The following is a 26,953-nucleotide window of genomic DNA, read 5'->3' on the forward strand; positions in this document are numbered from 1 at the left end:
CCAAAATAAGCCCATAGAAACTCATTGGCCTTATTTTTGGACAGACATTAGCGCTTCGCCTCTTACTCAATGGTTTACACACACACCATGCCCCTCCCCCTGCCTCTCATACCAACAAAGTTGAGAGATCGCATCTTCCTCTCTGGCAAGCGGTTTCAGAAATAAGGTAGGCCACTTGATTTCAACATCTGAACAAAGTGGCCAGGCTAACATTCTTTTCAAACAGTTGGAGACAGTTCATAACAATTCCACTGTTCAACCTTGTTAGCTACCAAATAGATCCAAGATGATTATTGGGGGAAAAAAGCAAGTTTAGCTATTTTAATGAAATAATTATTGAATTCATTAGATTATTGCTCACTGTTTAAATGCTGTGTATTTGACCTTTCATTTTACAACAGTGCTAATTTAGAGTAGAAGTAGTGTTAGCCCAGGTCACAGCAGACTACAGGCCAAGAAACACGCAATTTTCTGCACTGTTAGATGGCCATATGAACTGAGCCATCCAAACAGCACAGCAGCCACTTAAACCACATTATTTAACCGTTTGGTAAGTAGGGCCCAGAATGAAAATAAATCACACCAAAATTCTCCACGGCCTATACTACAGTACTTACTATCAAGGGTAACTAAGTGTGGACTGTAGATAGTGTAGTGTAGTAAATCATAGTTTATCATGTATAGTCAGACCAAAAATTATTAGCACCTTTGATAAAGATCAGCAAAAAAGACTGTTTAAATTATATATTTTTTGTTTGACCTTTATTTAACTTGGCAAATCAGTTAAGAACAAATTCTTATTTACAATGACAGCCTACACCAGCCAAACAACACTGGGTCAATTGTGCACCGCCCAATGTGACTCCCAATCACGGCCAGTTGTGATACAGCCTGGAATCGAACCAGGGTGTCTGTAGTGACGCCTCAAGCACTGAGATGCAGTGCCTTAGACCGCTGCGCCACTCGGGAGCTATACTGTATGCTCAAATATTTGTATTATTTTATACTAATACAATTGTTTAACGAGTAATAAAAAAAAATCTAAAAAAGGGGTCAAAATGATTGGCACCTCTGTTTTCAATACTCCAGTACCCTCCCATTAGGAGGATAACAACACTGAGCCTTTTACTAAAATGTTTTATGAGATTGGACAACACATTGGGAGGGATCTTAGACCATTCACCCATACAGAATCTTTCCAGATCCTTGATATCCTTCGTCTGCGCTTATGGATTCCCTCTTCAATTCAAACCACACGTTTTCAATGGGGTTCAAGTCCAGAGACTGAGATGGCCATTGTAAAATGTTGATTTTGTGGTCAATTAACAATTTCTTTGTGGATTTTGATTAATGATTGGGGTTATTGTCTTGCTGGAAGATCCACTTGCGGCCAAGTGTCAGCCTCCTGGCAGAGGCAACCAGGTTTTTGGCTAAAATGTTCTGGAAGCAAAATAGCCCCATAACATCAAAGATCTACCCACCACCATATTTTACCGTAGGTATGAGGTACTTTTCAGCATATGCTTCTGTTTTTCCACAACAAACCCGCCACTGGTGTGCGTGGCCAAAGAGCTCTATTTTCATGTCATTTGACCGTAGCACCAGTTCCAATCCAAGTGCCAAGGCTGTTTATCAAACTCCAGGCAGTGCTATGGTCAGATGACAAGAAAATAGAGCACTTTGGCCACCCTCCCAACATGTTCGCCAATCTCATAAAACATTTTAGAAAAAGGCTCATTGTTGTTATCCGCGCAATGCTAGAGTATTGAAAACAGGGGTGCCAATCATTTTGACCCCTATCGTTTTTAGATTTTTTTTAAATGACTTGTTAGACAAAATCTCTTTCACTGAGCAATTGTAGTAGTATAAAATAACCCCCCCCCCAAAAAAATTGCATACAATATAGCTCAGTATTTGTTTTATTTCGTTTTTGCTCGTTATCAAGGGGGCCAATAATTATGGACCTGATTGTATATATTTAGGGATTTCTGTATAGTGTCTGGTGTGATAGATCAAATAAAGGCCAGACTAGGTCTAGGAGACAGTAGCAGTTGTATCGGGCTGCTCATTGCCAGGCGACAGGTTGATTGAGGGTGTCACAGCATGTCTCTGTGATCAGGCTGGGATTATCCTGTTACATGCCTCAGAGGCTCGGAGATCCACAGCCATTGCCTGGTCTGGCAGGCTCACTATAGAACACAGGTACCTACTACTGCACTACACACACTTGACATAGAAACCACTACCATCCACAGAGAGGCAGGGGGAGGGAGAGGGAAAGAGAGAGAGGGAGCGATAGAGATAAAGACAGCGGAAGAGAGAAAGTCAGCTTGGTTAGAGCATTACTGTCACCCTGATCCGAGCGTGTGCACGTACGTGCGCACACACACACCTCCACACCCAGAGCAACGATTCAGCATGCTTTTCAGGAAGGGACTTGATTCCTCAGGGTAGTCTGACACAGAGCTGGCAGAGTCACACTCAAGTCACTAACAACCACGTTACAATACTGCAGTACTTTAAACTGCCACACATACACACACACAAACGCATGCATGCACGCACGCAAACGTGCACACACACACACACACACACACACACACATTTTGCTTCAAAGTAAAGGCAATGGAGTGGGTGGGCAGAATAAGACAGAGAGCTGTGTACAGTACCTGTTGACAGATTGATAACTTCCATTATTTCCTCCCTGTCTTTGTTCTCCATATGTCTCTGTGGGGTGGTTGTGCTCCAATAGAATCCAATTTTTGTCTGATAAGACAATTTGTCTTTGATTCCAACATGCGCCCCCCCCCTCAGAAAACACCAACAAAGCCAAAGGCAACAACAAAGCCAGAGTTCTTAGTCTTAGAGGAAGCAAAAAGTAGCCATTCTTCATACTGCTGCCGGGGATAAGGACACAAAGTTCTGCAGTGTGTGGTGCTTATTAATTCTGCCTTAATCCAGGGTGACATCATACAACACATCCAGGGTGACATCATACAACACATCCAGGGTGACATCATACAACACATTCAGGGTGACATCATACAACACATCCAGGGTGACATCATACAACACATCCAGGGTGACATCATACAACACATCCAGGGTGACATCATACAACACATCCAGGGTGACATCATACAACACATTCAGGGTGACATCATACAACACATCCAGGGTGACATCATACAACACATCCAGGGTGACATCATACAACACATCCAGGGTGACATCATACAACACATCCAGGGTGAATTGAACTGAACAGTGGTAGTACGTCCCCTATCTATGAGTAGTCATTACTCGACACTCCTCGGATTGCAAATACACACACACACACACACACACGCACACGCACACGCACACACACACACACACATCTCTGTTCCTTCATTTCTGGAGGTTTCAGCCAAGTGGAAGTGCGGAGAGAGAGACCCAATTTCACTTTTTAAAGGGAGAGAAAAGACCAACTTGATTCTTACTCCGTGCCAGACGTTACTGTGCTGAGATGGATTCCATATGCAGCAGCAGCAGCAGCAGCAGAGGTACGACAAACGGAAAGAAGCACAATACAAACCTGAGGTTTAGGATACACAAATCAGACTACAGTTTGACTCAAATACAACAACAACAAAAAAGACAATTCTAACAGAAGTAATCAATCAGACCCAGTCTAATGCAATACAGTATAATGTAATATAACTGTAATTTAATGTCCCTAGTGCTGAAATATTCGTTTTTTTATTATTATTACTAAACAACTAATTGACAGACGTTGGTTCAATTACTTGAATTCCATTTATGATTATATTTTTTGTGAGCTCAATGTGCTGTTTCTCTATCAAGCGCACGAGAGACATCAAATCAAGAACAATCTGTGGGATGCTGTAGGGAATTGTAGTTTTCATTAATTAAATATTCAACCTAGTTCAGCGCAGAAAACATGGTAATTAACTACAATTACCGGAATCCATTGCGCTTGTTCTTCCCGGCTCCGCACACAGACCACATCAGAGAGGAATGTACACAACACAGAGACAAGAGGCATACAGACAGTTCATGAGGTAGATCTACCCAATTGATAGTTGTAGCAGTCTTGAAAGTATGCCTTAAGAACTACTAAAATAGTGATTTAGTCAGACAGCTCTGCAGCATGTGCAGTTACTATCTAGTTAACCATCTACTAGCCTAATAAAATTTTATGACTCGTTGGGGAGAACAGAGATAACGTTAGATGGTTGTCTGGCTGCTATTGCCGGAGCAGAGAAGAGATGATGACTTTTAAGAAATTAAAAAATAGTCACAAAAAGGTTCTCCCATCTCCACAGAGGAACTCTGGAGCTCTGTCAGAGTGACCATTGGGTTCTTGGTCACCTCCCTGACCATGGCCCTTCTCCCCCGATTGCTCAGTTTGGCCGGGTGGTCAGCTCTAGGAAGAGTTCTTGGGGACCTTCAATGCTGTAGAAATGTTTGGTACCCTTGCCCAGATCTGTGCCTTGACACAATCCTGTCTCGGAGCTCTATAGATATTTCCTTCGAACTCATGGCGTGGTTCTTGCTCTGACATGCACTGTCAAATGTGGGACCTTATATAGACAGGTGTGTGTCTTTCCAAATCATGTCCAATTAATTGAATTGAACACATGTGGATTCCAATCAAGTTGTACAAACATCTCCAGAATGATGAATACTTACAGTACCAGTCAAAAGTTTGGACACACCTACTCATTCCAGGGTTTTTCTTAATTTTTTACTATTTTCTACTTTGTAGAATAATAGTGAAGACACCAAAACTATGAAATAACACATATGGAATCATGTAGTAACCAAAACAGTGTTAAACAAATCAAAATATATTTTATATATCTTCAAAGTAGCCAACCTTTATCTTGATGACAGCTTTGCAAACTCTTGGCATTCTCTCAACCAGCTTCACCTGGAAAGCTTTTCCAACAGTCTTGAAGGAGTTCCCACATATTTTGAGCACTTGTTGGCTGCTTTTCCTTCACTCTGCGGTCCAACTCATCCCAATCCATCTCAATTGGGTTGAGGTCGGGTGATTGTGGAGGCCAGGTCATCTGATGCAGCACTCCATCACTCTCCTTCTTGGTCAAATAGCCCTTACACAGCCTGGAGGTGTGTTGGGTCATTATCCTGTTGGAAAACAAATAGTCCCACTAAGCGCAAACCAGATGGGATCACGTATTACTGTAGAATGCTGTGGTAGGCATACTGGTTAAATGTGCCTTGAAATCACTGACAGTGTCACCAACAAAGCATACCCACACCATCACACCTCTTCCTCCATGCTTCACGGTGGGAACAACAAATGTGGAGATCATCTGTTCACCTACTCTGTGTCTCACAAAGACACGGTGGTAAGAACCAAAAATCTCAGATTTGGACTCATCAGACCAAAGGACAGATTTCCACCGGTCTAATGTCCATTACTCGTGTTTCTTGGCCCAAGAAAGTCTCTTCTTATTATTGGTGTCCTTCAGTAGTGATTTCTTGGCCTCCCGGGTGGCGCAGTGGTCTAGAGCACTGCATCGCAGTGCTATGCTGCGCCACCAGAGTCTGGGTTCGCGCCCAGGCTCTGTCGCAGCCGGCCGCGACCGGGAGGTCCGTGGGGCGACGCACAATTGGCTTAGCGTCGTCCGGGTTAGGGAGGGTTTGGCCGGTAGGGATATCCTTGTCTCATCGCGCTCCAGCGACTCCTGTGGCGGGCCGGGCGCAGTGCGCGCTAACCGAGGGGGGCGGGTGCACGGTGTTTCCTCCGACACATTGGTGCGGCTGGCTTCCGGGTTGGAGGCGCGCTGTGTTAAGAAGCAGTGCGGCTTGGTTGGGTTGTGCTTCGGAGGACGCATGACTTTCGACCTTCGTCTCTCCCGAGCCCGTACGGGAGTTGTAGCGATGAGACAAGATAGTAATTACTAGCGATTGGATACCACGAAAATTGGGGAGAAAAGGGGGTAAAATTTATTAAAAATAAATAAATAAATAAAAAAATAAAAAAGTTGTGATTTCTTCGCAGCAATTCGACCAGGAAGGCCTGATTCACGCGGTCTCCTCTAAACAGTTGATGTTGAGATATGCCTGTTAGTTGAACTCTGTGAAGCATTTATTTGGGCTGCAATCTGAGGCTGGTAACTCTAATGAACTTCTCCTCTGCAGCAGAGGGAACTCTGGGTCTTCCTTTCCTGTGGCGGTCCTCATGAGAGACAGTTTCCGTATAGCGCTTAAAGGTTTTTGCAACTGCACTTGAAGAAACTTTAAAAGTTATTATTATTATTTACCACAAAGTAGTGTGGGAAAAAAACAGGTTTTGACTGTTCCTGCTATACAGCCAGTCCTCCTTACTCATTGGTAGGAAGAAGTTTGGTCCAAATTGGATGTTGGGTACTATATTCATTGAATATTATCTGAATCTTATCTATTAAAATGGACGATTTGGGTGCAATCAATTAGCTTAATTTCTCAGAGATCAAATTATATTTCAACAAAATAATGTTTCAGGAATGCTAGTCTTAACTGTTACTAACTTCATAAATGATTTCTGAACAATCTGAGATGATGGGAGGGAGTCGAAATGTGTTTTTGAGGTAGAACGACCTAATTGAATGTTCTCAATATTTGGCTTTGGAATTTAAATAAAAAAGCTCTGAAATCATTTCAACGTCATATTTAATAATGCATTTAATGTTTACAAAAAAATGTCAACCGAACCGAAACGTTCCTCAAAAAGCACGAATCGATCAGCACTACTAGTAGTGGTCCCCAGTACAGAACACAAACCCTTTGATTTGTGAGGTCACTGTGAATCAGGAAAGTACTGGCTGTGCAAAATAGCTTCCAAGCTATCTTTATATAAACAATCAGTATTTTTTTCCCCTTCCAATTTTGGAGGACTTCATTATTTGAATAGCATTATCTGTCATCACACAAAGATATAGTAGGCTATAAAACACGTGCACCCACACACATTCTGACAAACACACACACACACCCTCGCTCTCTCTCTCTCAAACACACAGACACATACACACACTTGGCTTGGTGTCATAAAAAATGCACAATTCGTTCCATTAAAGATTCACCATGGCAGTACTGCTACGTTTACCAGGACTCTAACGAGCAGCACAGAGGAAGCCTTCCAAGGAGATGGAGGGAGAGAGAGAGATTGGGAGGAGGGAGAGAGACAGAGAGAGAAAAAGACAGAGATGATGGGGATTAGGGAAAGAGGGAGAAGAAGAGAGATGGAGAGAGAGAGAGAGAGAGAGAGAGAGAGAGAGAGATGGAAAGAGGTAGAGAAAGGCTCTCTCCATTTCTCCATGTCTATCCAGCAGAGCCTTGTGCTAGTGTCAATTATTCAGCAGCACAGTTCCATCAGCCTCTCGACACCATCCAGGGCCTCGCTGCCTTTCCTCTCCTCTCAGGCTGCTCACTCAGGCTATAGGGCTATAGGGCTCAGGATCAGACTCAGCTTACATTCCATCCCATCCAGCCAGGCAGGCATATAGCATCCTCCCCTTCCCCCTTATTACCCAGCCAGACCCTCACGTCCCCAGCAGCAAACCCTAACCCTGCAGCAAACTCTGTGAGTGACAGGGTACATTTGAAAAAGACCATCCATGCAGAGAGGCATAATGACACACGCACGCACACATGCCCACAGGCAGGCAAACACACAAAGACACACACACACATGGTGGAGCAAGAAAAGGTTAACCCCTGCAGTACTGGACAGAGCCCCCCAGAAGAAGTTGTCCAGAGTGACCTGGTGAGTAATATGGGGGGGGGGGGGGGGGGGGGTGTTACTGCTTCTACACCTGCATTGCTTGCTGTTTGGGGTTTTAGGCTGGGTTTCTGTACAGCACGTTGTGACATCGGCTGATGTAAGAAGGGCTATATAAATAAATTTGATTGATTGATACTGACTGTCAAGAGCCATAATATAACACAACACATCCAATATACAACCAGGCCTGCTGGCATGGGCAACTCAGCTAGCCCTGATGCACTGGGTTAAGACACGCACAGTCCACAGGCATAGTCACCGACCGACAGTCAACTGGCTTGACCTCTATGACACACATGCAGCCACACACACTGGGATTTAATCCCACCCACATCATGCACTCAACTCATCTGCACAAATGCTGCAAAGCTCCCGACTCGCACCCCAAAAAAAACAAAAAAAACTTTTTCTAAACACACATCACACAGGGAATACAGAATGAACACACACGCCGAGCACTGTCTGCTAATAGCTTGTTTGGACTGGGCTTGTTTGTCTTCCCCAGATCTCCTCCTGTTGAAGAGATTGGCTTGCTCGCGCTCTCCCATGCCGTCCCTAGGAGGGGTGCATCACGTCGTGCCAGGCTTTATTCACTATACCACGACCTGAGTGGGTTGAGTCACTGACGTGATCTTCCTGTCCGGTCTTGCTCCACCTCGGGCTCGTGCGGTGGGGGAGACCTTCGTGGGCTATACTCAGCCGTGTCTCAGAGTAGAAAGTTAGTGGTCTGTTGATATCCCTTTGGTGGTGTGGGGGCTGTGCTTTGGCAAAGTGGGTGGGGTTATATCCTGCCTGGTTGGCCCAGTCTGTGTGTAACTTTGGACAGTGCCACAGTGTCTCCCGACCCCCCGTGTCTCAGTCTCCAGTATCTATGCTGCAATAGTCTATGTGCCGGGGGATGGTATGGTTAATCTCCCATGCCGTCCCTAGGAGGGGCGCATCACATTGTGCCAGGCTATACTCGCTATACTCGCTCTCTCTTGCTCTGCTGTGTGTGCATCTTGCTAGCTTTCACTCAAACGGCGAGGGGCTGAAGCTTATTGGCTATAACACGAATTGCTAAGGGGCCCAACGTGGGGGAAAATGGTGCAGCACAGCTTCCAGAAAAACAGTTGCTTTCAAGCTAGGAATTTTGTGGCTGATTGAGGTAAAACAGCAATTCTGCTCATAAATGATGCATGTGTGAACACCACATTGTTACATCCAGCCCAGGGCGGGAGGTTTACAAAATACTTAGTAGTCGCCAAAGTTCCTTTAACTTTATACATAAATACAGCCTCATGATGGCAGATGATTGCAGCTTCGGTTTGTGTAAAACACATTGGCATGCCCAGGGCCTTCGGGTCATATTAAAGGCAGTGGGCATGAGGAGCAGTACGGAAATGAGGAGGGGGGTAAGGGGCTCTGGCTCAGCTTGGCTCTCCTCTACTCAGCTCAATAGGACTGGAGCATTCCTCTCCTTCTGTGCCAGCCAACATCATGAACAGTTTCAAGAACCCGGTTGCCAGGTTACTTGACGGGATCTCTGCCAGACGCCGCTAAAACACAGCAGATCTAATTACCTGTTGTTTTTTAAGGCTTTTTTAAAGACATTCTTTGTTTACTGGCCCCTCCGTCGAGACCATGGCAGAGTGGGGCAGAGGGGGGAAGTTGTAATTCAGCTGGCATCCCCAGAGGACGGAACAATCTCACACCGAGGTCTGGCCTTTGTAATTCTCATAATAATCAAACAACCTCCACTGCCCCTCCATGGCCATCGCTAAAGCCTTCTCAAGGCGGGCAGGGAGCCCATATCTGCAACAGTGTTGTCACGGGAAAGAGGTACTTTTTTACAACTAGCAGTAAAAGACTGCTTGGATTAACAGGTCAATACCCGGTCAGCACAGCTAAGATTGTGCTTCCGGAAGATTTCTTCTTGGAGTAATTGGCAGCCGGGACTGACGCAAGCAGCGGCTGCGACAACAATGCCTTCCAAAAATTGGTGACGCAAACATTGAATTGCAGTGTAATAACGGCGTGACAAGCATGGCGTAGCTCTTTGACATCAGTCATGGAAATGTATGCCCTAATGCACACAGTGACAGAGAGAGAAAGTGCCGAGGCCCTAAAAAAATCTCATTAATATCCATCTCCATCACGATGTCAAGCGCAAACAGGAGACGGGCCAACTCGATACCTGAACAAACAGGTATCAGCCACTTTCCCAAAATAGATCCGGAGCCTTTTTGTCTCTGGCGCCGCAGCAGTGGCAGATTGGCCATGTCTCACGTATCCCCGTGCAGCCCTCCTGGCCAAGGCTTAATTAGAGCAGATGATATCCACACTGAAGCGTGACAGTCTCCTCCGGCCAAGAGGACGTGCTTTTCAGTCTGGACTCCACGTCTCTGATCAGGGGATCTCACAAGGTGAGGGGGGAAGATAGCGTGAGAGGAGAAAATGCAAAACACTGGTGTAGCCCTAGCAGCAAATAGAGGTATTGTGACCACAGCTATAACAAAACAACACGAAGGCGCTCCAGATCCTTCTAAAAGGGCCTCCGGCAAATCTGTATTCACAAACACACTCGGTTGCTGAGGGAATAGAGAGTAAACAAATGCAACACACACAGACAGTGGCTGAGCTATGGCCCTGGGGTAGGTAACAATATGTCCTGCTGGACTGGAACATCGTGAGATGAATGCTACTGTTTATCCCATTGAACAAGGAGCTCTGTGAAGTCATAGTTCCTCAAATATGTCGCACTTACCTACACCATGCAATTTGGCGCCCACCTTTTGACAAGTTGATGAAACGGGTATGTAACACTAACATATAATGCAATTGTATTATGCTGTTTGAACTAGATATTACATGGATCAAGCACTTTCATGTGCACATGGGTAATTGAATAAACCAACAATGAAAAGACTACCTTCTCCGGTGTCGATCTCCTATTGAATTTTGATTGGTCGAAACAATGTCACAGGCATCAAAGCACACGGCATAGTAAGTGGTGTAACGTTTCCCTCTGTCTTACCTCTTGCTGATAGTTTTTTTGTGTTGATAATTTTAGCAGCAAATTCCTGGCCATTGGACTTTTTAACGCATCGCCGGACAACGGAGAAGGCACCCCTGTAATGAGACAAATTCATAAACAAAACAGCAACATGAGATCATGTGACAACTCTCACTAGTGCAGTGCACACACAATACAGCCCACCAAAGTCAGTATTGTGTCTAGTTCAAATCCATCTCTGGGTAATAAAGAAAATGGAAAAAGGTGAAAAATAGTGTTACAAGAATTGACCCCAATCCTCCCCAAACATCTGTCAAATGAGAAACGTTGCAATATGAACAAGCTACAACTAATCGACGGTAGTGCTATATAGCCCATCACTGTGGTACACAGGTGCAAAAAGTAAATACAAAGCAGTGCATAATAACCAGTCGCTTGGCATGTGATAACTAAATGATGTATAATGTAAAAACTTTATATTTTAGATTCGAATCCCAGAACACTGTAGATGAAATTGCTTGCAGTGCTTCTGGGTTCCTCATTCGCTGCTGGTGAGGGAAATCAGCTCAGAGGAAATTGTCATTTTAAGCCTACACAGGAACTAGTGTGCAGAAGTAACTTGAGCACCACAATACTATCCAGAGAATAAACCAAAACATGTAAAGTCTACTGTAGGCTATGCTAACTGAGTGTTGTATTAAGCCTACCATAGGTCTACCGTCTATTATGATTTCATCATGCATACTTGAAACTGAAAATGTATGGTTATAGGTGGAGTTGGACGTGCACAATAACTAGCTACTGCTAACTGCAAAAGATAAAACAGACGGGTTACAAAGTATCTTTCTACTTGGTGGTTTATGTGTGTAGTACTCATGTGCTACAATGTTACAACGCACAGAATGAAACACATTGGATACATTCTAGATCGTTACACAAGTAGCCAGTGTAGAGTTCATCCCTGTGTGGCTCTCTAGAAAATAATACGGCAAAAATAACCCAAAAAGTTAAAATAATTGTTTCAAAAATATATAGCGGGAAAGGTGTTGCCTTGAGATAAATAAACACTATACCTATAGCGGATGTCGTTTAGGTGTCCCATATCTATGGCACACCGAGGCATGGTAAACTCAGTACACGCATGCAGGCTCTAGCTCGATATGTAACCTTATTCTAATAAAATGTTGCTGGACTATAAAGCTCCCTGAACGAGGATAGAAGCGATCATCTCTTCGTTGCGGGGGGGATGCCTTTCCTGTTTTTGACAACCTATCCTTGTCTTGTCAACAGTGGACTAGACACGCACAGCAATAGTCTACAAAGCAGTACAGGAAAATGTATAAGAACAATAGGATGATTGATATATGTTCATGTCGCTTACTTTCCGAGCTCTTCGTACAGCTGATATTCGTCTGTAAATCTGGTCGACGTTACAATTGTAGCCATGTTGTGCAGGAGGGTATCGCCTCTCTTTTCCGTGACTGCCTCGCTCAGGTTTCGGGAGGAGATCTCGTAAACTCAAAGGGAAAGGGAGATACTGGAGCGACAGAGACCGAGGGGAGAAATAGTATTGGTTTTAGCCCTAGTGGTGGTGGTTGAGGTAGAGAAAAAAAGGATAGTAACGCGATATTTCCTCTCTGGTATCGAGCGCCACTGATCTAGGATCAGCTTCTTCTACCTAAACGCTGTAGGTAGCCTATTATCAATCTTTGTTTAAAGTAACACTGACCCCAGAACAGATTATATGGGCGGCGTTATCCTGCTTACGAGGGAAGTCGAGAAGAAAGCATACGTGATCTGATGCTGCATTGGCACAGAGATAGGCAAGCCTAAATGAAAGTGACCACATTAAATTATATCTAAGTGTGAATATTGCAGATTTCCACCTCTGAATCTCTCAGTGTATACAGTTGAACTGTAAAGATACGGTAAAGATAAACCTACTGTAAAGATAATCTTCATGAAAAATGATAGTGTGAAGTGACTAGGTCTACCAGTAGGCCTTGACTGATTTTGGTTGATATCCATATGGGTTGAAAGGGATCTATGAGGTGTAACACTGACTTGCCCTGCATAGAATTTGATGGGATTTGATCACGATCAAACACATATGGCAACAAAACCTCAGAGCCAATCCATACCTGTCTCTCAGCACTTCTGATTCACGGTCCACTCTGAGGCTCAGCCTTCCTTTTCAGAACGCAACGCTGCTTTTGCATGTCACCTGCACACCCATGCACAGATTACCTCCTGTCCTGCTTGCTACGTGTTCCTTCCTACTGATGACCTTTCAACATATTCCTTTGACGGCCCCTCCTATACTGGATGGAGCTCCTCTACTATCGCCTGACATGAACCCATTTTGTAACATAATGGTCTTCACTATCATCATGCCCTAGGCTTCCCATGTCCAGCTGTCCCCGACCTCCCCCTGCTGCCCCTTAACCCCCTGCCTCCCCCAGCTTCAACATTCATCAGAAGGATGTGACTCCCATCTCTCCAGGAGTCTGGAAGAGCTGCCTACTTCATTATCTGTACTAATGTCTCCATCATAACAGGCTCATAAATCCAGAGAGCTGCTGCTGTGGAGAAATGTGTGTCTCGTCCCTCTGGGGTTATAGGTTGAGAAAATTGAACTAATTACTGTTAAGTCTCTTCTTAGTCTTCGAGTAGTATTTAACTGTAAGTTGTTGAAGCATCATCTTTATGTAATTGCATGCTCCACTGCAAAGGTTTATCTGAGCTTTCATGAATTCTTTATGAGGAGTATTAATATGACTTGTTCACAGTATGTTTAAGTGTATTGCCACTGCTCCCGCTCCTTGTCTGTCTGTGTCCACACATGCGTGTTTGTACAGAGAGAGTAAAAGACAGAATGCGCTGTAAGCGTATTTGTACACAGCTGTGCTTCTGTTCATGTATATCTGTTCAGATAAATTACATATCTGTATTTGTCAGTGTGTGTTTTAAACAATGACTGTTGGTGTGTTCACTTTTTTTATTCAGAAAGAGAGATACAGTATGTGTCAATGTGAGCCTGTCCGTGAGTGTATTTCTCTCACAGACCCGGGACTTTGTCTCTGAACTGGGCAAGCCCATCACAGTCAGGCAACGTTGCGGAGGGAGAGTGCCAGTGATTATAGAGTGTTTTCAGTGAACACAGGAGCTGTGCTCCGGGCTTCTGCTGTAATTACAGGTAGGCTGACTGATATGAAAGCCTAATTAGATCGGTGCAGAGGTGCCTCAAAATTAATTGCAGCATTTTCTATGATGTTCATGTCGGACAAGACTTCAGCATGCAGTATGCAGGATGGAGTGGTGGGTGGTAACAGTGGGATGTCAGATCCTGGGAAGAGAAAGGAAAGAGGAGAGAGGAAAGAGAAGAGGGGGAAGAGGAGGAGGAGAGGTAGTTGCCACTTTCCTCTTTGCCAAATAAAAGCTGTATGTATCAGGGTGATTGGTGAAAGAATGCATTGTCCTATGGAAACAGTATCCATTTCCAAGCCAGTGCCGTTTGACCTCTCCTGAATGTACCAATTGTCAATATTATGTGTGATTATGATGTATTCCATTGGTGGTGTAGTGCTGCAATGGTGGTTGTCTCCTAGATTTAAAGGACAGCTGAACTCACTGATTTTGCCTGGACTTTTCTGTTGCTCATTAAGAAAAAAACGAGACTTGACTCTTGGGGGTGTGGTTCGATGTGGGTATGTTATGTTCACTATATCGTACCCTGGCAGTTATTGTTGTTTTCGCCTGTTGAGTCACTGTAGCAACAACAATACCACTTCCTCAAAATAGTCAGAATTACAGTTTGTTTTTGTTGTTTTTGCCCAGAAGGTCTTAGTCTCGCAATTATACATCTAGCTAAGGTGTTTGGTGCAGTATTTCTCAAGTAATTTTTTTAATGAAAAACTAGTCAGTGTACTGCAAAGCACAAGCTACACACTGTTTATCGGTGCTCTAAATCACTAGCTAGCTAGTGTAACGGATGTGAAATGGCTAGCTAGTTAGCGGGTACGCGCTACTAGCGTTTCAATCAGTTACGTCACTTGCTCTGAAACCTAGAAGTAGTGTTGCACCTTGCTCTGCAAGGGCCGTGGCCTTTGTGGAGCGATGGGTAACGATGCTTCGTGGGCGACCGTTGTTGATGTGTGCAGAGGGTTCCTGGTTCGCGCCCGTGTCGGGGCGAGGGGACGGTTTAAAGTTATACTGTTACATTGATGCTGTTGACCCGGATCACTGGTTGCTGCGGAAAAGGAGGAGGTTGAAAGGGGGGTGAGTGTAACGGATGTGAAATGGCTAGCTAGTTAGCGGGTACGCGCTAGTAGCGTTTCAATCAGTTACGTCACTTGCTCTGAAACCTAGAAGTAGTGTTGCACCTTGCTCTGCAAGGGCCGTGGCCTTTGTGGAGCGATGGGTAACGATGCTTCGTGGGCGACCGTTGTTGATGTGTGCAGAGGGTTCCTGGTTCGCGCCCGTGTCGGGGCGAGGGGATGACGTAAAGTTATACTGTTACACTAGCTAAGTTCCATCTCTGTTTTTGTCAATGAAGCTAGATAGTAGAAGCTAGCAGGCACCTTGAGCTGGAAGACCACATTAGCTAAATCAGCTTATCAAGTGACTGGCGAGGGGCAACGTGTGTGCTTTGGTGCCATTTTGTTCTTACAACATTCTCACTATCTATTACCACAGAGTGCGTCTGTCTGGCAGTGTTTCATAGCAAATCATGTTACAAAAACAGGTCGCGGCGGGACACAAGATGCTCGCGAATGGCTTTTGAATTTTGGAATATTGACAAGTGGCAGTGGATAACTTGAGTGATCATTATTAAACACATCAGCAAGTGGCAACTCCATGAAGGCTTAGGGGCCAAATTAGTAATTCCATAAGCGCCAGGCCAAAAAAAGACCATGATTTGGGGGATTTAAAAAAATAATTATCCATAGAATGGTCCTGTTTCTCTGTGCATGATAAGCGTTAGCATCCCGTGTTAGTGGGCAAGTGGGTATGATTGTAATACAAACCCAACCCTCATGTAAATTGTGACGACTTCAGTTACACAAATCTCACAAAACTCTGTTTTGGAAAATACTGACTTTATGACCAAAATTACCTTTTTTTAAAGATTTCGCACTGGAATAAATGTTTCTGACTAATATTGATGCTACATGGGCCGCTTTCAACCAGAGAAGTCGTTTGTTTAGTTCAGCTGCTTTATAACCTATTTTGAAGCAGTAAACAGAAGTAGGATCTTAATTTGAGCCAGTTTGCTACAGCAGGAAAATAATCCTGCAGCAACAGGAAATAATTATTTGGATTGTAATTCATGGAAATTTTTGTAGGGGTTGAAACATTTTTCTTTAGGGCAAATCAAGTCTGACCTTTCAAAGTGGAAATTACAAACTTTAGAAACCTTTAGAAACCATTTAAAAACTCAAATACACTACAAATACACGGGACCGCCCTCTGGTGGTAAGGGAAGCTAACAACACATCCGCTACGCTGATCCTCAACACGGAGGCCCCTCAGGGGTGCGTGCTCAGTCCCCTCCTGTACTCCCTGTTCACTCATGACTGCATGTCCAAGCACGACTCCAACACCATCAACAAGTTTGACGACGACACAACAGTGCTAGGCCTGATCACGAACAATGATGAGATAGCCTATCTGGAGGAGGTCAGAGACCTGGCTGTGTGGTGCCATGACAACAACCTCTCCCTCAACTTCATCAAGACAAAGGAGATGATTGTGGACTACAGGAAAAGGAGGACCGAGCACGCCAACATTCTCATCGACGGGGCTGCAATGGAGCAGGTTGAGAACTTCAAGTTCCTTGGTGTCCACACAACCAACAAACTGTCATAGTCCAAACACACCAAGAGACAGTCGTGAAGAGGGCACGAAAAAACCTCAGGAGACTGAAAAGATTTGGCATGGGTCCTCAGATCCTCAAAAGGTTCTACAGCTGCACCATCGAGAGCATCCTGACTGGTTGCATCACTACCTGGTATGGCACTACAGAGGGTAGTGCGTACGGCCCTGTACATCACTGGGGCCAAGCTTCCTGCCATCCAAGACCTCTATACCAGGCGGTGTCAGAGGAAGGCCCTAAAAATTGTCAAAGACTCCAGCCACCCTAGTCATAGACTCTCTGCTACCGCAAGGCAAGTGGTACCGGAGCACCAAGTCTAGGTCCAAAATGCTTCTTAACAACTTCTACCCCCAAGCCATAAGACTCCTGAACAGCTAATCAAAGGGCTACCTAGACACCTCTTTTACGCTGCTGTAAGTAAGCATTTCACTGTAAGGTCTACACCTGTTGTATTCGGCGCATGTGACAAATACAATTTGATTTGAAGTTTGCATTTCATGCCATGCAGGAAAATTCTCAGCAACAAAAGAGTGATCGAATTAAGATACTAAATATGTGTACTGTAGAATACTATACTATACTGTACACTGTAGTATTCCTCGATTGTGTAGTGCTTACTATATACTTTTATAGTATGCTGTAGAATACTATACTCCAAACTGTATTATACCTTAATCATGTGTAGTACTTACTATAGAATTTTTTACAGTATTTGATTTGCATATACCCACCTATTCCCCTCCCCCATATCCCAATGTGTGCCACCCATGAGTGAGAAACCTGCATTCCAAGTATAGACCTATATATTGTGTTCCCTACAATTTGTAAAAAAGAGCAGAAGTTCTAAATTATCTGATCAGACAGCAGTGCTATCTACAAGTTAAAGGTAAAATTTGCTATCTACAAGGTAAATTTGCTCTTTTAGTATTTGTACAGTAGGTTTTCTCAAGGAAAAATCCTACACTTATTTGTAAAATATAGTACAACAAAAACACTACAGTATATTAAGTACTACAGTCATGTCTGCAAAAACACTACAATAAATACTAGTGTACTAAAGTCTGCAAAAATACTACAGTAAAGTCTGCAGAAACACTATAGTCAATACTATGGAATGTAAACATAGTAATACTACAGTATTTATACCATATTATACTATAGCATTTTTTCATGTGGGTAGTATTCTACACAAGACTTGATTCTCCACAAGCCAATTCAAACACATACATACATACACTGAGACAATAGAGCCCTCCCCTCTATTCCTGTTTTTGTTGCTCCGTCATCATTGTATTACATTGCATAATTTATATACGCATAGCAGATACCTCCAGCCACGGCTGGCTGAAGAGCTTCCACGTTCCATAGTAAACAACTCCACTCCATAGCAGTGGAGAGAGATACAGTAGCGGTACCATTGAGGTTGAGTGACTCACTCTACAAGAATTAAGCCAATTTGGCTGGTGGATGGAAATATCTTTCAAGAGCGTTTCCTCACTTCCAAGTTCATGCTTCAACTGGAAGAGAGACTAGGAGTGAAGTTTGGCATGGTGTGTAGAGCACAGCTGATAAGTAGAGGTTGGGCAACAATTCAAGAGCTGAGAGCACCGCCTCCCTCATCACCTCCCTCATCCAGCCCTATTGACTCTCTCTTTCACAGGAAAGGAAAAAAGTACTATACTCAATAACTCTGCACCTCTTTCCAAATGCCTGTTTGTTATCTCTCTGTCTATCGGCACAGAGGAAGGATAAGCAAGACATTGTTATCCCCAATCATACGGTGAAACACCCAAACGAAAAAAAGAATACATATAGTTTACTATATACTGCATCTGAAAACAGGAGGCTGCTGAGGGAAGAACGGCTCATAATAATAGCTGCAATGGAGTGACTGGAATTGTATCAACCACATGGAAATGATGTGTTTGATACCATTCTATTTATTAATTTCTATCCATTGTGATGAGCCTGTTCTCCCCAATTAAAGTGCAACCAGCCACCTGTGGTATCTGAGTCGCTATGTCTTTCTGCACAGAGGGAAGATGAGCCAAGACATTATCGGCAATCATATGTTGAAAAACCCAAATGAAAAACATGTAGGTATCTGCATAAAGCTGTTCCTTTCCATTTTCTGGCAACTGTGGGATATCATTACTGTTTATTTATTTTATTTATTTCACCTGTATTTAACCAAGTAGGCTAGTTGAGAACAAGTTCTCATTTGCAACTGCGACCTGGCCAAGATAGAGCAAATGTCACGTCCTGACCATAGAAAGCCTTTATTTTCTATGGTAGAGTAGGTCAGGGTGTGACTAGGGGGGTTAGTCTAGTTTATATTTTCTATGTGGGGTTCTAGGTTCTTTTTTCTATGTTTTATTTTTTTGGTATGATTCCCAATTAGAGGCAGCTGGCTATCGTTGTCTCTAATTGGGGATCATACTTAAGTAGCATTTTTTCCACCTGTGGGTTTTGGGATATTGTTTCTGTGTAGTTGCCTGTTTAGCACTGCATTGTCATCACAGTTCGTTTGTTCTTTATTTAGTTTTTTGTATTTGCTTAAGTTTCACTTTCATTAAAATTATGTGGAAGTCAACGTGCGCTGCGCCTTGGTCTGATCATTACTACGAACATCGTGACAGCAAAGCAGTTCGACACATACAACAACACAGAATTACACATGGAATAAACAAACACACAATCAATAATACAGTAGAAAAATCTATATACAGCAGTCCGTGGTGGCGAAGTAATTACAATATAGCAATTAAACACTGGAATGGTAGAATGTGCAGGAGATGAATGTGCAAGTAGAGACACTGGGGTGCAAAGGAGCAGATAAATAAATAAATACAGTATGGGGATGAGGTAGATTGGATGGGCTGTTTACAGATGAGCTATGTACAGGTGCAGTGATCTGTGAGCTGCTCTGACAGCTGGTGCTTAAAGCTAGTGAGGGAGGTAAGCTTTAGTGATTTTTGCAGTTTGTTCCAGTCATTGGCAGCAGAGAACTGGAAGGAGAGGTGGCCGAAGGAAGAATTGGCTTTGGTGGTGACCAGTGAGATATACCTGCTTGAGCGCGTGGTACGGGTGGGTGCTGCTATGGTGACCAGTGAGCTGAGATAAGGCAGGGCTTTACCTAGCAGAGACTTTTAGATGACCTGGAGCCAGTGGGTTTGGCGACGAGTATGAAGCGAGGGCCAGCCAACGAGAGCGTACAGGTCGCAGTGGTGGGTAGTATATGGGGCTTTGGTGACAAAACGGATGGCACTGTGGTAGACTGCATCCAATTTGTTGAGTAGTGTTGGAGGCTATTTTGTAAATGACATCGCCAAAGTCGAGGATCGGTAGGATAGTCAGCTTTTCGAGGGTATGTTTGGCAGCATGCGTGAAGGATGCTTTGTTGCGGAATAGGAAGCCGATTCTAGATTTAATTTTGGATTGGAGATGTTTAATGTGAGTCTGGAAGGAGAGTTTACAGTCTAACCAGACACCTAGGTATTTGTAGTCCACATATTCTAAGTCAGAGCCGTCCAAAGTAGTGATGCTGGACGGGCGGGCAGCGATCGGTTGAAAAGCATACATTTAGTTTTAGTTTAGTTTTACGCCTGCAGGCTGTCAATTACAACACCATAGGTTTCTACTAATGACCTATTTAAAAGGACAGATCAATTCCAAGGGCTAATAGGTGACCCTTTACCAAGGGACACTGGAAATGTGTCCCTGCCCATTTTTTGGTCATCGCACAGGTTTAAAGGGTGACCGTTTAACAGCTCTGCTGTGTTTTAGTGTGTTTATAATACACTATGTATCCACTGTCCACGCTATGTTCATGTGTACGACACATGACTTCACTCCAGGGGCACAACCCTTTCTTTAATTTCAACTCAAAACGCTAGAGGTTTCTGACTCTGAACATATCAGACTGTTTATGTTGCCGTTGTTGCTGTGTGACGGATCGCTGTGACGTCATTAAAGGTCACTCCCCCCAGCTGACCTCCTGGACAGCACACTGTGTGTGTCACCTCAGTGATTTATAGCTTGTGTCACTTCACAGGAATCAGCTCGCTATATGCTTTTTGTCTCAGACCTACAGGGCCTCTGACTATTGGAGTTTAAAGCTGTAGTGGCTGGCTTCAGAAAGCCCCAACATTAATTCAAAGCATTCTTGACTAATCTCATTCCCAGATTCAAGTTTCAGTGTTTGGGCTGTGATGATAGTACTATGCATACTGTATATCTATTTGGAATGTGTGCACACACACACAATGACACAAATATAAATTTCCACAAAGTTTGCTGCTTCAGTGTCTTTAGATATTTTTGTCAGGTGTTACCTTGGAATACTGAAGTATAATTACAAGCATTTCATAAGTGTCAAAGGCTTTTATTGACAATTACATGAAGTTGATGCAAAGATTCAATATTTGCAGTGTTGACCATTCTTTTTCAAGACCTCTGCAATCCGCCCTGGCATGCTGTCAATTAACTTCTGGGCCACATCCTGACTGATGGCAGCCCATTCTTGCATAATCAATGCTTGGAGTTTGTCAGAATTTGTGGGTTTGTGTTTGTCCACCCGCCTCTTGAGGATTGACCACAAGTTCTCAATGGGATTAAGGTCTGGGGAGTTTCCTGGCCATGGACCCAAAATATCGATGTTTTGTTCCCCGAGCCACTTAGTTATCACTTTTGCCTTATGGCAAGGTGCTCCATCATGCTGGAAAAGGCATTGTTCATCACCAAACTGTTCCTGGATGGTTGGGGGAAGTTTCTCTCGGAGGATGTGTTGGTACCATTCTTTATTCATGGCTGTGTTCTTAGGCAAAATTGTGAGTGAGCCCACTCCCTTGGCTGAGAAGCAACCCCACACATGAATGGTCTCAGGATGCTTTACTGTTTGCATGACACAGGACTGATGGTAGCGCTCACCTGGTCTTCTCCGGACAAGCTTTTTTCCGGATGCCCCAAACAATCAGAAAGGGGATTCATCAGAGAAAATTACTTTACCCCAGTCCTCAGCAGTCCAATCCCTGTACCTTTTGCAGAATATCAGTCTATCCCTGATGTTTTTCCTGGAGAGAAGTGGCTTCTTTGCTGCCCTTCTTGACACCAGGCCATCCTCCAAAAGTCTTCGCCTCACCGTGCGTGCAGATGCACTCACACCTGCCTGCTGCCATTCCTGAGCAAGCTCTGTACTGGTGGTGCCCCGATCCCGCAGCTGAATCAACTTTAGGAGACGGTCCTGGCGCTTACTGGACTTTCTTTGGCGCCCTGAAGCCTGCTTCACAACAATTGAACCGCTCTCCTTGAAGTTCTTGATGATCCGATAAATGGTTGATTTAGGTGCAATCTTACTGGCAGCAATATCCTGGCCTGTGAAGCCTTTTTTGTGCAAAACAATGATGACGGCACATGTTTCCTATCAGGTAACCATGGTTGACAGAGGAAGAACAATGATTCCAAGCACCACCCTCCTTTTGAAGCTTCCAGTCTGTTATTCGAACTCAATCAGCATGACAGAGTGATCTCCAGCCTTGTCCACGTCAACACTCACACCTGTGTTAACGAGAGAATCACTGACATGATGTCAGCTGGTCTTTTTGTGGCAGGGCTGAAATGCAGTGGAAGTGTTTTTTTGGGATTCAGTTCATTTGCATGGCAAGAGGGACTTTACAATTAATTGCAATTCATCTGATCACTCTTCATAACATTCTGGAGTATATGCAACAGGCTTTGTGAAAATGAATATTTGTGTCATTCTCAAAACTTTTGGCCACGACTGTACACACAGATGTTCAACACAAGTGACAAAATCACCAACACATTCTGTCAGAGTCTCTTTATGAATGGAAAGCAGCAAACGGCAGAATGCATTTCAGTATACCATTAGCATCAAACTATACATACACACTTACTGGTATGTTAGGATATGTACATCTTTTCAAATGGCGAGATAACAGATAAGGCAGGGAGTGCTTCAAACAGCATGGCCTTGCTGCCCCCCTAGGAAGCCTTCCTCCTCCTCTCCTCCTTTCTGTTTATGTAACTCTGTACATCAGATCTCAATTCTGACTCACATGCATCCTGCCTATTACTTAAAAACTGACCTGATCTCCGAATGAAATGAGAAAGAGTGAGGAGGAAGAAGAATATGAGAAGAAGGCGATGAAGAGGGAGGAGGAGGAGGAGGATGAAGAACATGTTCCTACTGCTGTAGGAAAGAGGCAAAGAGCAAGAGAAAATCAGATGAAATGAGAGATAGTGGGAGAAAGAGCGAGAGATCAGACAAGAGGGAAGGGTGAGACTTGGCTGGAGGGAGAAAGGAGGAGGCAGGGAAGTAGTAGGCAGCTTGTTGCTGGAAATAAGAAATGTACAGTGTTTCTCCCTTCTGTGTGTGGGATTGCTGCAGAATTGCTGAATGTTACCTACAGTTTATACAGTACAGGCAGAATCACACATTAGTTCCTACACAAATGGCTTATAGGCAAGAGATGCAAGCCTCAGATTTGATCTAATCTGATGTGATCTGGCTTCTATAATGTGACACATCCAAACCCTAAGTGCCACCCTGATCCAGTCTACTCCAGTTATATCTGCATTATTTCACATTCCGCGATTTGCTATATCACACTTACAGTATGAGCCACATGCACTCTTAGATAAAAAGGAGCTATCTAGAACCTAAAAGGGGTTGTCAGTTGTCCCCATATGAGAAGCCTTTGAAGAACTATTTTCGTTCCAGGTGGAACCCTTTTGGTTCCAGGTAGAACCTTTACCACAGAGGGTAATACATTGAACCCCAAAGGGTTCCATGTGGAACCAAAAAGGGTTCTCCTATGGGGACAGCTGAAGAACCCTTTTGGAATCTTTTTGTCTAAAAGTGTATGTCTGGAACGTGGCTTGGGTTTTGGGTGTACTGTACTGTAACCACACTGAAGAGCACAACAGCCACAGCATTTCTGACTGAGTTTATGCTGGCCAATCCCCAATTTATGATTTTGATGCAGTGAGGTGTTGTTTAGAGTTGGTTAGGCAACAGAGGAGTATGCCATAAGCAGCGTGTAGCCTGGACGGTCCATTATATCACCAAGTACAAATTAAAAAATAATAATATCCCTCTAGGTGTCTGAGTGTCATTCTGATTTTGTCCTGTTGATGGGCGGATGAGACGTCAACAAAATCACCCTCAACATCAATCTTACAGTTGCACCCTCCTTGGTGGCCAGGGCACAGCCAGTGACTAAGACCCAGTCTCATGTAGGTCTGTCCATCCTGCCTGTCTGTCCACGTGCTCCTTCCATCCCTCTGAGGACTAAAAGAACAGAGAGGACCTCTGCATCTGGGAGCCCACATGTTTAAAGAGGGCTTGCAGTTTGCACACCTTACAGTGCCTCATCTTACTACTATTCCACTTCCCTCCCTCCCTGCTGCCCCCTGGCTCCTCGCTGCCCGGCTTACCCAGCCAGGGTGTCCACATCCCCCCCATGGAGCTGAGGGGTCCACCATGTGATCATCAGGTGGGTTTCGGGGGGGGGGCGTCTGGTTGTACTCGGCCAGTCTGCAGTATCTTGACCACCTCCGGCCGAGCATCAGCCAGGTTTGACATCTCATAAGGGTCCCGGCGTTGCCCCATGTCCTGCCACTGCTGGGCCCCCCCGGGCAGGGTCTGAGGGGGCACACAGTCACCCACATTTTCAGTCAGCAGCTTCCAGTACCCAGCCCGTAAGACAGCCCGCACTGCTGTGTCCCAGATGCCGAAGCTGTTGAGGGCCTGGAGTCTGCCTCACTGGGCCGTCGAGATACCGGGTCGATATTGAACAGGATCTCAGTGTGGGGGTAGGGCAGCCCCTGGCTGATGGCCCCCCACACCAGAGACAACAAGGGGAGGGGGTACCAGTCAGAAACATGGATCAGCGCCTTGCTCACCTTCCCTTTCCGCTTCAGGAATGGACTGTGGACGAAACCCACTGCTCGCACTCCCCCTTCCCAGTAGGTACCCTTCTCTCCACGCATGGGCCAGTTGCAGCCCCCAGAGAAGGGCTGGCCCCCGTTGTCTGAGGAGTAGACCAGGACAGAGTTCTGATAGAGGCCTCTGGTCCTCAGCTCCTGCACCAGCTCCCCCACACTCTCGTCCACACAGCTCAGAATAGCTGCATAGTGTTGTCGCGGGCAGTTGTCCGGGTTACTGCAGCGTCGCAGAAAGTGGTTTGGTGCCTGCAAGGGTGTCTGGATGGCCTGGAGTGCAGGTACAGGAAGAGGGGCTTCCAGGGGTCATGGGCCCTCAGGATCTTCTGAACTCTGGATGGAAAGAGGAGTAGGCCACCAGGTCTGGGTTACTTCTTTATATAACTGAGACGTTATGTAAATACATCAACTCTGTTGTGTCCAAATCTTTGAAATAGCCGAAGACTTTGAAATGCCCAATTATAATCAAATGCGAATCACTTTATCAAGAACACTCTAAAAACCTCTTCATTCCATTTCCAACTTGCACAGTGGTGTTTTAGTACTAGACAAGCTCCTTTTCATACATGAATTACAACATCACGAAAGATGTGTGTAAGGGCTGGCCTCACCTCTTTATGTAGAGTGTTGTGGAGCAGTTACTGCTCAGCTCCAGGTCGTCTCTCCCCGTCGTGCAGGTCAAAGCCGCAGGACTCAGCCTGGTCACTGCTCTGACAGGAGAAGCGATCACCGCTGCCAGTTAGGGAGCCTAAGAAGCTATGGAGGCTGCGGCCCGTGGGCAGGTAGCCCGGCCGACAGAAGCCCAGGTGCCACTTCCCTACCATCTGGGTGCTGTAGCCTGCCTCCCGCAGTCGTTCAGCCAGGGTGGGTGCATCCGGGGGCAGGCACAGGGACTGGCGCGCCCGGATGATGGAATGCTGGCGGCCCGTGTGGATCTGGTACCTGGAAAAAGGGGGAGAGGAGGGGAAGGTGAGATGAGAGCTAAAGCAAGATTGTCAGAACCAATTTATTGTCAGGGATCACGGTTAGAACCTTCAAACAATTGTTCTAAACACATACGTACCTATTCAAAACAACATGCAATGTTCTGACAGATCACTCCTTTATTTAGAAGCAAGGTTATAAGAATGCACAGGAGTTTGAGAAGAATCATTCCATTCAGGATAATATATAATAAGCCAGTACAATAAATACATTACTCACCGTCCAGTCATGAGCTGGCTGCATGAGGGCGAGCAGATTGGCTGGACATAATAGTTCTCCAGCTTCACCCCCTCCCCAGCCAGCTGGTCCAGGACTGGAGTGTGGACTTCCGAGCCATGGTAGCCCACGTCCCCATAGCCCTGGTCATCCACCTTGATTAAAGATGAGGCGGAGAGGCACGGTGGAGAGCATGCCAAGACGCATGAAAGCTGTGATTAAAAATCTGGGTTATTCCACCAAATATTGATTTCTGAACTCTTTCTACGTTAAAACATTCGTATTGTGTTGTTTAAAAATGAATATGAACTTATTTTCTTTGCATTATTCGAGGTCTGACAACACTGCATCTTTTTTGTTATTTGTCATTTTCTGCAAATAAATGCCCTAAATGACAATATTTTTATTTGGAATTTGTGAGAAATGTTGTCAGTAGTTTATAGAATAAAACAAAAATTTTCATTTTACCCAAACACATACCTATATATAGGAAAACTGGAGAAACTGATAATTTTGCAGTGGTCTCTTAATTTTTTCCAGAGCTGTATATACACGCACAATTGTTTTGCAACTCCATTGAAAAACACGTGTGGAAGGTATAGTTCACAGGGTGAAAAACAATGTTGACACCTCCTGGCCATGAGGTAAACTACAATCCTACAACCACAAGCTCCAGCTGCGTTGACAACTACATTGCCTTCTACAGACACAACCGCTGAGGGAACATAGGGCTGAGGAAACATAGGGCTGAGGAAACATAGGGCTGAGGAAACATAGGGCTGAGGAAACATAGGGCTGAGGGAACATAGGGCTGAGGAAACATAGGGCTGAGGAAACATAGGGCTGAGGGAACATAGGGCCGAGGAAACATAGGGCCGAGGGAACATAGTGCAGAGGAAACATAGGGCAGAGGGAACATAGGGCCGAGGGAACATAGGGCCGAGGGAACATAGGGCCGAGGGAACATAGTGCCGAGGGAACATAGGGCCGAGGGAACATAGGGCCGAGGAAACATAGGGCCGAGGGATCATAGGGCCGAGGGAACATAGGGCCGAGGGAACATAGGGCCGAGGGAACATAGGGCCGAGGGATCATAGGGCCGAGGGATCATAGGGTAGAC

General features: G+C 44.8%; 1 protein-coding gene and 1 pseudogene across 20 annotated transcripts in view; both read right to left on the reverse strand.

The window, feature by feature from the left end:
- Positions 1 to 12,371, reverse strand: part of LOC139570840 (calcium/calmodulin-dependent protein kinase type II subunit gamma-like) — a 132,235-nt gene extending 119,864 nt beyond the window's left edge. For 11 of the 20 annotated variants that reach the window (XM_071393079.1, XM_071393095.1, XM_071393088.1 and 8 more), the window contains exons 1-2: positions 12,175 to 12,370; positions 10,815 to 10,909 (exon numbers count right to left, since the gene is read on the reverse strand). In XM_071393079.1, the coding sequence (XP_071249180.1) occupies positions 10,815 to 10,909; positions 12,175 to 12,239 (160 nt within the window). In that variant the 5' untranslated portion in view covers positions 12,240 to 12,370. Of the gene's footprint in view, positions 1 to 10,814; positions 10,910 to 12,174 lie in introns of all 20 variants that reach the window. The other 9 variants (XM_071393093.1, XM_071393090.1, XM_071393082.1 and 6 more) reach the window with 2 other exon arrangements.
- A 10,139-nt stretch (positions 12,372 to 22,510) lies between these two features.
- Positions 22,511 to 26,953, reverse strand: part of LOC139569817 (arylsulfatase I-like) — an 8,559-nt pseudogene continuing 4,116 nt past the window's right edge.

The sequence above is a fragment of the Salvelinus alpinus genome, chromosome 3 (assembly GCF_045679555.1).
Source record: "Salvelinus alpinus chromosome 3, SLU_Salpinus.1, whole genome shotgun sequence".
Taxonomy (NCBI): Eukaryota; Metazoa; Chordata; class Actinopteri; order Salmoniformes; family Salmonidae; genus Salvelinus; species Salvelinus alpinus.